This window comes from Larus michahellis, chromosome 3 (genome assembly GCF_964199755.1).
Source record: "Larus michahellis chromosome 3, bLarMic1.1, whole genome shotgun sequence".
Classification (NCBI taxonomy): Eukaryota; Metazoa; Chordata; class Aves; order Charadriiformes; family Laridae; genus Larus; species Larus michahellis.
The window spans coordinates 81,321,365-81,336,707 of NC_133898.1; the positions used below are offsets into that span (position 1 = coordinate 81,321,365).

The 15,343-nt window shown below is 42.9% G+C and overlaps 1 protein-coding gene across 1 annotated transcript in view; it reads right to left on the reverse strand.

Annotated features, from left to right (window-relative positions):
* Positions 1–350: 350 nt before the first annotated feature.
* LOC141740544 (uncharacterized) overlaps positions 351–15,343 on the reverse strand; it is a 73,788-nt gene continuing 58,795 nt past the window's right edge. The window contains 3 exon segments of the mRNA XM_074579370.1: positions 351–391; positions 762–888; positions 976–1,123. Coding sequence (XP_074435471.1) covers positions 351–391; positions 762–888; positions 976–1,123 — 316 coding nt within the window.

Sequence of the window (15,343 nt, forward strand, 5' to 3'; positions counted from 1 at the left end):
GTAGTGGCCTTCCAGTATCTGAAGGGGGCCTATAGGAGAGATGGGGAGGGACTCTTTATGAGGGAGTGGAGCGATAGGACAAGGGGTAATGGTTTTAAATTGAAAGAGGGTAGATTTAGATTAGATATTAGGAAGAAATTCTTTACTGTCAGGGTGGTGGGGCACTGGAACAAGTTGCCCAGAGAAGCTGTGGATGCCCCATCCCTGGAGGTGTTCAAGACCAGGCTGGATGGGGCTTTGAGCAGCCTGGTCTAGTGGGAGGTGTCCCTGCCCATGGCAGGGGGGGTGGAACTGGGTGATCTTTAAGGTCCCTTCCAACCCAAACCATTCTGTGATTCTCTGATTCACATTTATACTTCTTCAGATCCAAGTTCAAGTCTCTGTTGTTCACCTGTGTAGAAAGCATGGTGTTAGTTTCAATCAGAACAGACTGAAAGCAGACTTCCTAAGTTTAGAAACAAATTCAGTTCAAATACATGCAGATAATCAGGGTCTAAGAGCTGGGTTTGGTCCAAAATTTCTGTACTTGGAGCATAAACACACAGGCAAAAATGATTGATTCATGACAGCCTGACAAAAGAGTAGCTATTAACAGAGTCTAGTAATGGACCACCTCCATGCTCTTCACTTAACCAATGTCCCAGATAGAATGCAATAATTTGAGACATCTTCAGCAAGCTTAACCAGGATATTATCCTTGTGTTCAGTTACTGAGACACATATGTATTTCCTTACTTTAAACAAATGTTCTTTCAAGTCACCATTATTTTTAGTGGAGCCAAAATTTTTCTTCAGATCAATCATATTGTCAGCTCCTTCTCTTCTCACTTCACTGATGATTTCAAACACTCGTTGCTCAATGCTAAGGCGATAGACATCCAACTTTCCCTGCAGTTACAAACAGAACCCATAAGAGATGGAGTGTGCACATATGGGGTGACAACGTTCATATTTCAGAAGTCTTTCAACTACAACCAGATGGTCTTTCTTCATAATTATTTCCCAAGATTCGATGTATCGGGAAGTTAGAGCAATATTCTTCTTGCATCCAGGCACTACTAGAAGTGGAATTTCAGTTGCATCATTTGCAGGCAACTTATTGACAATCCTGGGATGTATGTATCTAATGGAAGCAGCAGCACCATGGTGAAAAAAAAGGCTTTCAGTTGAAAACTGGACTCACCCTCAGGATTGGAAAAGATATCACAGTATTCGTCAAGTAACTATTGCTCTGGCCACAGACATTAATGGGCTTGTGGACCATCAATCAAAACCTTGGGGATCCAATGCAGGTAGTTGCTCTATAATACACGTGGTCACAATCAGCTCAGTTTTTTTTCAGGCTAGGTTGGGGTATCTTATTTTTGTAAGTAATGAAATATGTCACCCAAAAGAAATCAGTGGACTACTTGAAAACAAAGGCATTGTTAGAGTGAGCAATACAATTACACAGTGGACATAAAGTTTCCAAGAAAAATAATGCAGAATATTACAAACTGAAGTATTATATCCAAAAAGTTCCCTCCACTGTAACTAAAAAGAGCTTCCATCACTCTCTCTAATGTGGTAGCTGTTCCATAGAGAATACGCCTCCTCTCTTGGAAAAGGTACACTATTTTTCTACCAGACATTTTTACAAGATGCTTCTAGCAGCAGGAGATAAATGATTCACTCATTCATCCACCTGGCACACTGCAGCAATTTATTCCTTTGAGTGCTACTCTTGTTGGCAAATTATACAGCAGCACAAAAGAGACCGATCAAGTACCCCCTCTTATTCTGTACCTACTTTTAGACGGACACAAGTCACAAATAGGTTCCGCGCTAATGATTCATATTCATCCTGTACTTATTTTCCAATCTTCTCTTTGAGACCAAGATTTTCTTCCTCTAAGTCAGCGAGCTGGGATCTGAGAGCAGTTATTTCCATAATCATCCCATGGCACTGCCCCACAATCTGTCACAGCAGAGAAAGTGAATGAGCAAAGCTAGGGACGAGCAAACACCATAGCCTAGGAGCAAATGATCCAGAGCTCTGAATATGTTGCATGATACCTAATTATACAGAGCAAGAATATCTTCCTAACTGAGTGGCCTGATGAAAATAATCCATTGATGATAGGGAATAATTCACTTTGTACATCTCTGTTGGTTTTAGAAACACTTGTTCCCTGGAAACACTAGGAACAATTGTGGCAGTTCACAACCAATATTTGAAAGTTTCATATATGACCTTAAACAGACTGGTTTTGGTCATCAGGAAAGAAACATCTTCTCACCAGTAGGTGTGAGAACTGACAGAAGGAAGTACGTGCAGAGGGCAGAGGAGCAGAAGGATTAGGGAGCAGGATTAGGGAATCTGATTTTAGGAGAAGATCCCGTGCATGGCTCTGCTATGTCGGTGAGCCTGACACAGCATGATCTCCCCTGCCTCCAGAGAGAAAGTCAGAAGAATCGTGACCAGGCTTTGTTCAGTAAGCTGTGAGGTAATGCATTTATCAGAGCAAATATGCTGTCCGCTGATAAGGTTGTACATACAGACCATTTAATATATGATAAAAACAATTATATGTTCCATTTCTTGATATTTGACAATTAACATACCCTCAGAAAGGGCACGCAGGTTAGCACAAACAGGAAGGTATATGGTAGAAGTTAAAAAGATTTAAATGACAGAATTTAAATTTCACATAGGTAGGTCATTGCTAGATATAAATGTTTGGTCATTTTCATACCACTAAACAGCATTTGCAACGAGATGAACACAACGGAGAAAAGCTAAAAATCATTCTCCGCGTATTACGTTATTCAGAGAAGAAATAGGCACAACTGCAGACTGTAGGCACAGCCAACAGCACAATCTGCTTTCAAGGTTGCCTCGCACCTCCGCATGCCAGATCCAAGTAGTAAATGCTAATAATGTCAATGGATTCTTGCTTAAATTTTCAGTGTCAATTTTTTTTTTTCTTACAGCAAACATTACTGAGACGCTTCTGAAAATGAATGCTGGGGAAAAACACATGTATTTTAGCCCTGCTGAAAAATTCTGGTGATATTCATTCAGAGAAGTACTAGTTTTCCTCTGTTTTGTGTGTCTTTTTAGTAAAATCAGCAAAAAGTTTGTCAAATCCTAAGACTTCATTGGAGAAAAAGAAACATCATTCATGTACATTCCTTACAGACCTTTTCGTTTTCAAACTACCTGCCATCCCATTTTGGTTGATCATGCCTGAACCTTTCCCATGGTTTCTAACACCTCCACTGAGCAACTGAGCTTGCTCTTCAGACTTGCAGTAGCCTCTGTTAATTGCTTTAGGCCAGTGAGAAGTGGAACTGGGAGGAACTTCTGAGGTTAAAGCAGAGCCCAGAGACAGCAGGCAGCTGCCTGGGGTGGTTGATCACAAGGGATGAGCTCTGTTGTACTCAAGGGAAGTGGCAGAAGAGACAGGGATTTGGTGGCAATGGGCTAGCAAGGTGGAGGTGGGGAGAGACTCCACTGCCCATAGGCTCCAGGAAAGTCCTACTGACTCCTCCTGTATCTTTCCACACAGCTGAAACCTTACACGTGTTTCTCATTGTCTCTCTTACTCCAGTCTTCCCAAACATATGGACAGGACAGTGAAATCAGGGAAGAAGGGAGGTTCCTGACAAGACACTGTACAGAAAAGGATATAGGGGCAAAAAAATGGAGAGAGCATGAGAAAGTGGGGCAAGAAACTGATAAGAAGCCCAGAGAAGAACTCAAATCTTGTAGTCAGTGATGAGGACAGATGAGAAAGGGAGCTCAGGAATGAAATCCAAAATGCAGGTGTTCCAACACTGCTATACAAACATCCCTGAAACCCAAGCAGTCTTCTCCGTAGTGTGGGTTTCTGTAGAAGCTGACAAGCCTCTAGCAGTGGAGTTTGTGTTGATGGTGCCAAGCCTTCAAGTCAGCTGATAGATGACATGGATATCACATGATTTCACAAGATGGCATTTCTGATTTATTGGCTGGGTTTACTTCTTTAAAAAATTCCACCCACACATACCAGCTATCCTAAAGAACGCAGCGGAAGCTGCAAAGTCAAATACTCAGAACTTAAGAAGAGTTGGTTATGCAGCCACGACGTAGCATAGCTGGTACCTACATGGCAGTATGGCCTCCATGCCTGACGCACTTCTATTTCCTATCTCAATGGTTGAATTGCCCTGGGAAAATGTCGTGTAGGAGGAGAGATCCATCAGTAGGAGTTTAAGTTAGAAAGTTACCAGTACGTCATCCATTGTGAACATGAACCACAGAACAGCAGGCCGCTACATTTGCCTTCAGGTTATCTTTGTTTTACAAGTCCTTCTGGCATGACTCCTGGCATTGAGTGCAGAAACAACAGCCCCAGAGCCACCCTGCCTTTCTTCTCAAAGACTATCACCATGTGTCTGCACAGTGGGACTCTGTCCCAAATGAGACCACTAAGTACTACCAATCGATAGACCCTCATCACCAACCTGTGTCAGGGCCACATCGCTTTGGTTGCCACCTCCTTCCACTGCGCGCAGCTCCTGAAGCAAAGCACAAAGATGCACGGTGACTATGCTTGTGTAGCCCAACTCTACTTCAACAACTTCCCAGCCTGACAGCTTGACTTTATTTTTCATTTAGCAACTGCCTCCCATCCAGAGAAACCACCTTCCCCTCTTCTTGAAGAGCAGAATCAACGTTCTGAGCATACTTGTTCTTTTTGGTAAAGTAGACGGTGCTGTTGGCGCAGGATATTTACATAAAACATGGAGCAGGTCTCAAAGTTGCTGCGCTCTCTGGCAAAGATGTCACAGCCCGGTATGGTGAGACAATGTTGTAAATGGCTTTTTTTAAAAGTAACCTAGAAAAAAAAACAAAATAAAAAACTTTGCAGGTCGCCTGAGTCATAACCGCTGCTATATACAGCATACATCAAAATGAAACATGGTCACCTTATTGTAAATTAAATACTTCTGCAATTTCAAAATGAAGCAAAACCAAAATTATTCAATGTAACCGTTTTTGCCCAATCTGCAGTTTCACTGAACTGATGGAAAACAGATTTGTCATTTTTTTGACTGGTTCTAGCTGCAACTACATAAAGTACTTTTTTTCCATCTGAAGCTGAAAGAGAATTTTCAGCAGAGAAATGAAATCACCAGCTCAGCAACTGCCTGGATTGCAGTTGGGCCCCAACATCTCTTCTCTCAAAAAAACATGTTTTGTGTTTTTTAACCAGAAGTGGTCATATTTTCATAAATATTTTCTTTAAATTTCAGTGGAAAAAAAAGCCCTAAAAGTACTTCCTAACATGGTGGTGGACATTTGATTTAGCAATGACTCAGGAAGAAGAGCTCCCACTCCTGAATCCGTGAATAAAGTCCTGCAATCCTGCATTGCAGTTGCAGGTAAACCTCCCGCCCTAACTCATCTTCGCATTATTACAGTCCTGAGAGCTGACATAAACCTGTCAGAAGGCAGTAGGGCAATACACAAGTTTGCTGCCAACACTGCTGTTACAAACCAACATAATCTGAATCTAAGCTCTAAGCTTAAGAAATGTGTTTCTCTTTCAGGTCACTGATTAACAAGAGCCTTAATAAATAAAGCTGTAAACATGATTTAGCTGTTGCTTAGATAGAAATGCAGAATATCTACCTCTGTATCTGATTCTTGGTAGTTTTCCATCAGCCTTTGAACAAATATTTCAACTATCTGTGGTCGTACAACTGAGAAATTTTCTTGCATTACCCTGTGTTTTCAGAGCTCTGCAGGAACAGAGGGAGGAAAAAAAAGGGGGAAAAAAAAACCCAACAGAATAAAACCACACATCAGTGGGTATCGCTGCCACAAAATATTGATCCTTCAGCAATCCCTGGCATTTGACACTGGGTATGCTTTATAGCTTAGGGTTTCTCAGCTTTCCTAAAATGTTTACAACAAAAAGTAAATGTCACTGCAAATAGACTGCAAAGCCTGTGTTGAGCAGCAATATCAAATTCGTTCTGGTATCAAAACCAAAATGCAATTTCATTACAGACCAGTTCTGTCAATAATGACCTGGCCCACAATTGTGTATTAGAGTTTTCTGTAAATAATGAGTAAAGAATATGGCTTTTGTGTGAAATTTAACATTTCTGTGCATTAATTATTGCTGCCTGCAACCACAACCAGTGGCAGAAGGGCACATTTTTCTTCCCTTTTATTTCCACTTTTTCTTTGTTTTACTATTTGTGCCTGTGAATACCCAAATTGCCCAGATCCGTGCAGTAATTGTACCAAGTAACATCTAACATAGTAAAAAGTCTGACATTTAAATTGCACTGCTAGGCCTAAAATATTAACACTGCAACACAGAGGAGCAGAGAAGTAATTTCCTATAGTTTTTTTCAGGCTGGCTGAAAACTCCAGAATAATTAGTGTTCACCCTTGTTTGCACAATTGTTTTTGCAATGATTATGGCTAAACACTCACTTTGTAAAGAGAAAGGGAACTCTTAGATTTAGGGAATTTGAATCTGTTGAACAGACGGAATAAACAGGTCAATGCAGGAAGGCATATGGAGTGTCGGGACACAATTCTTCACGGCTTCCAGCTAGGTGTATTTCTGGAATTTCTCACAATGGGGTCTCCAAAGCAGATGAGAGTTTCCCGAGGGTAAGCTATTTTTCATCAGTGACACCTTCCCCACGATTCAGCTGATCCCTGGCCTCCAAAAGGATGCACAGGGCAGTGGGGAGCTGAGGGCAAATGTGCTGTCCTCTTCACATGCAGGACAAGTCTTTGCTGCCTTTAGGCACCGAGGCTACTTTTCCCACTCAAGACTGGGGCTCCCATATTTCTCAGGAAGGGTATTTTAATTCTCCTTACCAGTAGGGAGACTGCTCTCTTGTCTGGCTCTTTCTGATGTCACTAGAGTCGTCTCCTGGTTAATTTTCTTCTGCACATCATGGATCATGTGAATTTCTAGGCTTTCCAGAAGCTTTTGAAGCTAGAATCAAGTTTAATACTCAGCTCTTACTAAATCTCTATACTGCTTATAAAGCAACTCGCCAAATAGCAAAAGCTAGCAGACTAAACCAAAGCAATTCTCTTTCCCTTCTTCCCTAAAATACAGCACTTTTAGATACAGTACCAAGGTTAATATCATTTGGGGGTGACTGTGAGCCAAGTGCTGTGCCACAAATAGTCCGGATAGAAGCAGGTTCCCTTGCTGCTTTGGGCTGTCCCAGGACCCAAGCCGGCTCCACGCAGCAGAGGTGCCACTGCAGAGCCTCACAGGTCACCCACATCTGCCCAACTTCCCCCCACAACAGCCCCCACAAGCCTCCGCTGGGACTTCTTTTATCAGAAATTGCAGGAAAAAAAGACATTGTGTGGTCCCCCGCAAGGCCCCATAATTGGCCTCTCCTTACATGCTCCTCTGGGGGGGAGTACATGCCGAGTGCTCTAACGGGCTCTCCAAACTCCTCCTCTGTGCCCGCTTGTCTGACTATGGCTTTCATGGCTGGGTACAGGATATCTGCACTAGAATCACCAAGACATGGGTATTTCAGACATTCTCTCACAAAATCACTGTGTTTGCATTCGCTGACCTTGGACCTTAACTTTCCTTTTTCTTTTTCTTCCCCTGCCCCTGTTCCTAACTCATGTAGAATATGATTAAGTCTCAGCTCATTGCATCAGCTGCACTTGACCTATAAGCGGGGCAGGGCAGTCTCTTCTTCACTGGTCCTGCCTTGTTACATAGTTCGGTAATTTCTCCAAGTTCATAATAATATAGAACTAAAACCGAGGGGAAGGAACAAGGGGTTGACCAGACAAAGCAGGGAAATCTGGTCACTGGAAAGAACTTGTCTATGACAGTCACTCATAGACAATAGACCAAGAAACTCTCTCCACCTCCTCCCTCCGCTCTCCTTCCTATCTGATCATGGGTTTGCTAAGTGCCTCTGAGTGCTAAGTGCCAAGGCAGACACGCACTTTGCTCTTAGAAGCAGAGGAGCCATTAGCAAAGCTTATATACCTCGTTACATTTTATTGCTTTAATCACGCTGCCTTTTAAACCCTTGGTGGTGTGACACAAAGGTTAGGACAGAGCTCAGAGAGGGAAGCAGGGAGCTCTCAGCTGTGGAAGGGGAAGGGTGGAGATGTGGGAGAGGGAGACACGGTGGGATTTTTGGGTACGGTACGTCCCAGGTGCTTTAAAACAGCCCCCTCCTTACTGCAGGCAGATCTCCTGCTACGAAAGAGCTGTTACAGGTGCCACTAGAGAATCTTCTCCCGCTCAAAGGCCAGAGTAAGCAAAGCCAGGGAGCTCACCTCTCCTCCCAGGAAGCAGTAACTGCTAAGCCCGATCTCAGGCACCACCACAAGAAAGCTCGGGGTGCAGAAGGGCCGGGAGATGCTGAGGCCAGGGATCTCCAGCAGCTGCCCAGCCCCGTGGGTAGAAGCACAAGCTGTTGTTCGCTCTGCACAGAGAACTTGCGCCCCTGGCTCCCAGCCCTCCTGCAACCCAGTCCTGCTCTGCCCCGGGGCTGCTCCTTCGGCAGAGTTTATAAATTAGTTAGAGGCAAAGACAGTGTGCCCCCAGCATTGGACTGTGCCCCTTCCCTATCTGGTGGTAATGCATGGGAGGTAACACTGGATGGATAAATGGAGACCAGAATGGAGTAAATCTGATACCAACTCTTTACACACACATAAATTTTCTGTGATGGACTCCGATTTGTCGATCTAAAATGCCTTGGCCTTGTAGGGACAGGCCCACTGAGCAATTGCTCCCTCCGCACTCCATTGCACAACAGTGTTTTCCAGTGCCTTCATGCACGGATTTCACCCTTACTGCATCATCTTGCTCCTTTCACTTCCTTTCTTGTGGTTTCCGGGGACAAGGCTTTTTAAAAAGCGATGTTCCATTTTCTGCTTTCAGAAGGGCCTCTCTGATGGAAATCTTCCAATATTTTATTCTTGACTGCTCAAAGTTGAGCCAAGTAGGAGGGTTAGGAAGAATTCTGCTACAATTCATCTAACAGGCTTCCAAAATTTCCATTTATTCAAGTACCGTATTTAACATTGTTTATGGAGCCTGAAATACAGAGGAAGGTCACACGACTGAGAAGAATGCACTTGGAAAACATCATCAGCAAACAGTCTGAATAGAAATCGAAAGAGGGGAAAAAAAAACTGTACTGAAACAAAGAAGCAAAAGGTAGCTCTCAAGCCGTTCGAGAAAAGCAAAAATGCTAGGTTAATTATAAGCAAAAATAAAGAAAGGTAGAAATTAAAAAAAAAAAAAAGGAAAGTGAAAGAGGGGGACAGGAGGAAAATGGATGGAGAAGGCAGAGACTTTTCTAATTTTTCCTCTTTTCAGTTACTCTGAGTATTCTTGCATCCAAGGTAACTTACCCATATTGCTCACAAAACTCTTTGTAGAGAGGAACTGTATTGATATCCTCAGTCCTCAGTTTGAGATGGCCCCATTCTGCCTTTAATATTTCTAGTTGCTTACATGGTATCAGAAAAGATCTCAGCAAGTTATGTGATATGACTGGATCATGATGCCTTAGCAAAAGTTTGCACATCTTTTTGCTGTTCTGCAACCAGTTAGCACTTGAGTCGACCATTTCTGCCAAATTCTGCTGGAGGTCACAGGGAAATGTTTTGCTTCAAAAAGCTATGACAAGCTTTTCACATGCTTTTCTTTGCTTAATTCAATATACAGTGGGACAAGACGCGTGACAGGCTATTGCACAATCAGAACTTGCAATGGGTCCTTACACCAGTGTTCTTCAGAGCATGGTGCAGGGAAACCCTGGGCTAGTTTTTGATTGCGGTGAGTACTCGCACACAGCAGAGATGGGGATAAAATCACACAGAAGTTAAATCCCTTTTTTTTTGTTGCTGCTTTCCTCAAGTGAATCGCTTTCAACAGCAACACACGCTGCTTGGTCTCTAACTAAAGTACTGTTACAGAAATCAAACCCTCAACTCAGATCTTGAGGGAAGCAGACCTTAAAATTACTAAATTTGTCCTTTCCATCCATTTGACCTTGCAAATCAATCAGTGTATCTGTTTTCCATCACAAACAGTTTGAAACTCTCCCCATTCCTTGAACCAAATCTTTGTGTAGTTTCTGGCAGGCTTTAGGAGCCCCCAGCAACCATTCCACACAAACACAGCCACAATGCAAGTACTTGGAGAAGTACAGCCTGGAAGTACCTTGCCTCTCCTTGACTAGATTCAGTTTTAGACAGTGGCCAGGCTGTTCCTTTCCCCTTTGTACTGAGGAGCTCTTGATAAAGGAAGAGCTGGACGTTCAGTGGGGTGTAGGGAGACGTCAGGACAGTCTCTGTTTTCTCCAGAAGTCTGGTGCACAGGCCCACAAGGGGCATCACTCTCTAGGGATCTTGGGATCTATCTAGGGCTTCTCTCAAGAGCACACAGGATTTATAGGAGATGTTTTCCCCTTTGCTTCTCACCAGATGGACAGGAGTAGGTGAGGTTATTACAGCGTACCTCAGGTCTAGGTTGCTTATATGCACAGAGATTTGGTTGCAAAAACTAACGGGAGTCCTACACAGAAGCCAGTACAGTCCCAAACAAACTGAGTCGTCAGCGGTACCTGCTTGCTCTTAGCTAACGAAGCTTGACAGTCAGCGTGATCTTCCACAGCAGAGCTGTAGCTGCTCTGCCGTACATCCTCCATTAGAAACTGCATTGCCACCAGCTCCCCATGCGTAACTCTTCAGTCTGCATCACTCAGGCTGCACAGGCACAGCTGGAGAGGGAGGGAGAGTCTCTGAAGGTCTGCTGCGCGGAGCTCAACCAGTAACAGCAAATCTCAGATGACTGTCAGCACAGGGGGGTTTGTGTCATAAACACAAATAGATTTCAAACTTTTAGCACCATGGTCCTAAAGCACATATGCCCGTGCATAAAAATTATTTGATTCTCTAGTTCTAGCACACTAGGAAAATGATAAGCTTAGGTTCATTATCAATAAAAATGCTCTGCTCTCCTTGAAGAAAGATCAAATGTGAATTAATTGGTAAAATGGGCTTTTGGACAGAAAAGGGGAAGATGTTTTTTTTTCAATTCTATTCTTTACAAAACAAAGACAGGAAACAAGATAGTATTTGTTTTCCTCCTGCATCACAGATTCATCTTGTCTTTATTTCTTTGGACATAAGCACAAGGCTGCTGTCTCACTGTACCTGCATGTTGTAATTTATATTAATTGTGTTGTTGATAGTGACTGGAAACAATCCTCCATCCATTAGGAATGTCCTCCAAGGAAAATGCATGAGTGTCTGAAAGAATAGAGATGACTGTTCATAAATAAGAACAACATTCAATTAGTTATGAGAGTCCCATCTAATTTGATCAGGAAAAGGCAACTCAGAGGCCAAGCTGCTATTTGATATGTGATACACTCGGCTCTGACTTTGAAAATAGGCCGTGTGCTGGAAAAGAGAGAAGCATCTATTATCACTCCTTGGGAAAGAAGCAATAAGTTTCATTCCAGAATACATTTCCCACAAAGATGCTCTGCTACTTCTGCCTCCACAGAATAGCTCCCACGTCCTTACCTACTTACTGTCAGTCATTTATTGCTGGTCCTATCTCAGAGGCATCAGGACATCTTATTCATCAAAGACATCTAGATTTTGCGTGCCAGTACAAATCCTGTTTCTCAGTTATGCTAAGGAGGTCCTATGTGTCGTTGTCACCTAAATCAAGGCAGGGGGAGCAAAAAATTGTATTCCTGTAACTCATTGCTTGGGAAAGGCATTATTAAAGGTGAAACAGTAGTATCTGATATTGGATAATTAGCAGGATGGAAGAAAATGAGCAAACATGAAGTTAGAATGATTATTTTAAACTGCTTATTACCTTGGAATATGCTAATATCATCAGCAAGACTCATCTTTACTTCCTTTACCATTACGCCAGCTTTCTTTGCCCGCGTCATTCAAGGTGCCTCTTTAGCACATGTGTATCTCATTCGACATTATTTAGCTCCATGTGACCCTATAGCTAAGAAACCACTAGACCTAAATATCATGCACACAACCATGACAGACACCTTGGGCAACTAAAACTGCTGCCAGGTGATGAGAGAACTCAGAAGGGTAATTGCCAAAACTGAAAGTTAGTAGAAACAGCAACATCTGTTATACAGAAGAATTCCATTTTGGTGACATGAGTGTGATTACATTCCATCTCAAATTTTTATTACTCACTCCTGTAGAGAACGTTTTGTAGAATTCCTAATGGTGAATCAAGTTAATAAGCTGTGATCATGGGATTCTTTTTTTAATTAGCTATTAGTGGTTCTTTACACTATGGTAGGGAAGGAGTAAGCACACCAGCAAGAACCACAGAGGACTTTGTTCTCCAAGGAGCTTGGTGCAAACAGAGGAAGAGTGCCTCGGGGGGGTGAGCTTTACTCACCCGGCAGCTTTGCCGGTCCAGAAGCTGTGGGAGCCTTAGCTGTGAAGCAAATGCACTCTGAATCGTAGAGTTACTCAACGGAGGCAGCGCATGGTGTATCCTGTCTGTAACACTCTGGTAGGCTGAAACATTCCCCGAGGACAAAAATCTCTCTCTGTAAAGGCAAAAAAAAATGTTTGTATTAAAAAAAAAGTAAGATGACTTCAAAATTCCCCAAATGGTTGATAACAAAATTAACTGCTCCTCATTATAATCCAACATGGGAGCGAGTGATAAGGATAGCAGCAGATATGGCAATTAAAACAAACAGACACAGGTGCATCTGACGGGGGACGTTTACAGCAAAACATATGCCTGTGCTAATGGAGAGGGATGCTCAGGTCGCTAATAGACTGGATAGTAATCCAGGAGCTCTGCTACTTCCTATTCCAGATATTAGGATAATTTCCTATACAAAGTGGGAGAACCACTAAAGATTTTCCAAGTTTTCAAAAGTGCTTGTGAAGCTTTGGAACCTAAATTACAGGATGCTTGAAGTCCAGAGCTAGGTCTAGCAACAACGCTCCCCGCTGATTTTCATGAGACCTGTTCTCACCCAGCGAAGGCTGGGCCACACAGACACACCAGAGCCCGGCTGAGCAGCAGGAGCTGCTAAACCAGCAGAGTGCTCTTCCAACCAGAGGTGTATGGCGCTTCTGGGGCCCAGCTGGCTCCTCACGCTTGGATTGCATTATGCTCTGCAACCCCACACATAAAACTACTTTTACTGCACTGTATTCATCATGTAAATACGTTACTCAACCAAGCTTAGCTATGACTTTGTCATTTCATTGCAGTCTCTTTTTCACCCTCCATTCTCCTGTACTTCATTCACATGCTTTTAAAACAAAGAGCCCCTGATCAACTGGTTCTTGCAATATAAGAAGCAATCTAGGCTGCAGCTCTTTCTGTAGTTGAATGGCAACTCAAAGGCGGGGATCTTGTTCTTTTGTTTTCGTCAAACACTCACAAGCACTTCAAAAAATGACGCGCGGGTTCTGTTGGTTGCAGGACTAACAAAGGGATTACAGGGACAAATAACAGCTTCTGGGATCAAACTTGGCAGAGAAGTTCAGAAGAGATTAAATGTGATTTAGTGTCACAGTGGAAGCCCTGGTGTGGAGAAAATGGAAACTAATTGCACTGGCAATAAGGAAAAAGAAAGATGAAGATGAAAGAAAGATGAAAGATACAGCATTTCTCCTTACTTCCTGTTAACGCACAATTCCTTATCTGAGGAAAAATTTGCCCTCGCCAGTTGTCCCTATAGTATTTTAATCATGAAAACACAGAAATAAAAGCACAAGGTAGTTTGATCTTCTTGCGAGTCTCCAGAAGAATCTTCAGTCTACAAATCTGTACAATCACAGCTCCACTGGGTAGCCCAAGAGTGGTCATACTGGGTCAGGGCAAAGGTCCATCCAGCTCAGAGTCCTGTCTCCCACAGTGACCAAAAGTGGATTCATTAGAAGATTACAAAAATCTCCAGAACAAGCATGTGCTGATATTTCCCACAGATATTCTCATGGCCTCCAAGAATTTGTAGCTCAGGAATTTGCTCAGCCAGAGGTGATTGTAAATGTTTAATAATCCTTGGTAGATTTGTCTGCCACGAGCCTGTGCAGTCTCCCTCTGAGTCCTATGAACTTCTACCACACACCACATCCCTCAGCAAGAAATCCCACAGCCTAATTACAAACCATGTGCAAGAATGCAAGAACAACCTTTTTTCTTTTTTGTTCAGAGATGGCTCCCTGCTGTTCACCTGGGATGCACCTTGTGCTCAAAAAAAACACGAGAAGACACTCCTTGTTTATCCCCTGCCGCTGACTGATGGTTTTACAGAGCTCTTCCCCAGCTGTTCCACCCAGCAGCCTTTCATCATCCCTGTGACTCCTTTGGGAACCTTTCTGAGTTCTGTCCTTTCTCAGCTGGGGACCAGAACACAGATTTATTCAGCAGTGTAGTAGTGGTTTTATTTTTGTTCTCCTAAAAGGAATCAATTTGAGTTTTTTTTTTTTTTATTTTTTATCTCTACTGAGCTGAAATTTTGACAGAATTATCAGTCATAACTCTGATATTTCATTACTGCATGGTAATGGTGAAGTCAAAGGCTGTCATTTTATACATTGGGATTGGTTTTTTTTTACCAACACAGTGAACTCCATCTGCTGTTTTATTTTGCAGTCACTCTGTTTTGTAAGGTCCTTCTCCAGCCAGCCCCATCCTTGGTATGCCCACACCCTGGGTGTCTCAGTATCACGTACACACTGTACCGCCTCAGCTTCAGTCCCTTTTCAATGTCACCTATGAGCACCTGAACAGCCCAGGAGAAAGTTCAAACTTTTGTGAGAAGCCACCGGTAACCTCCCTTATCCACCACAAAAGCTGCCCATTTACAGTCTTCTCCTTCCTAAATTATTTACAAATGTGACCACCTCCTCGCATATCCAGCGGCTGCTCAGACTCCTTAAGTGCCTCTGTTGCAGCTATTAAAGCTTTCAGGGAATCCAGACAAACTGTATCAACCCCTTACCCATGTTTGTTAACACCTTCAGAGAACCCCAATATCTATGTAAGGCATGACTGCACTTCCCAAAGGCAGTGTTGACTCTTCCCAAATACATCACGTTTGTCCGTGCATCCACTTCACTGCAGTTTCTGCTAATTTGAACACTATGGATATCGGGTTAATCAACGTGTGATTAGCCAGATCACCCTTGCGGTCCTTTTTAACAACTGCAACACATCAGACACTTCCAGTCTTCAGGTATCAAGGTTAAGCAAGAAGCTTAACCTTGCTTCCGTTGAGCAAGAAACTACACACCATAGCTAATGCTTTGGCT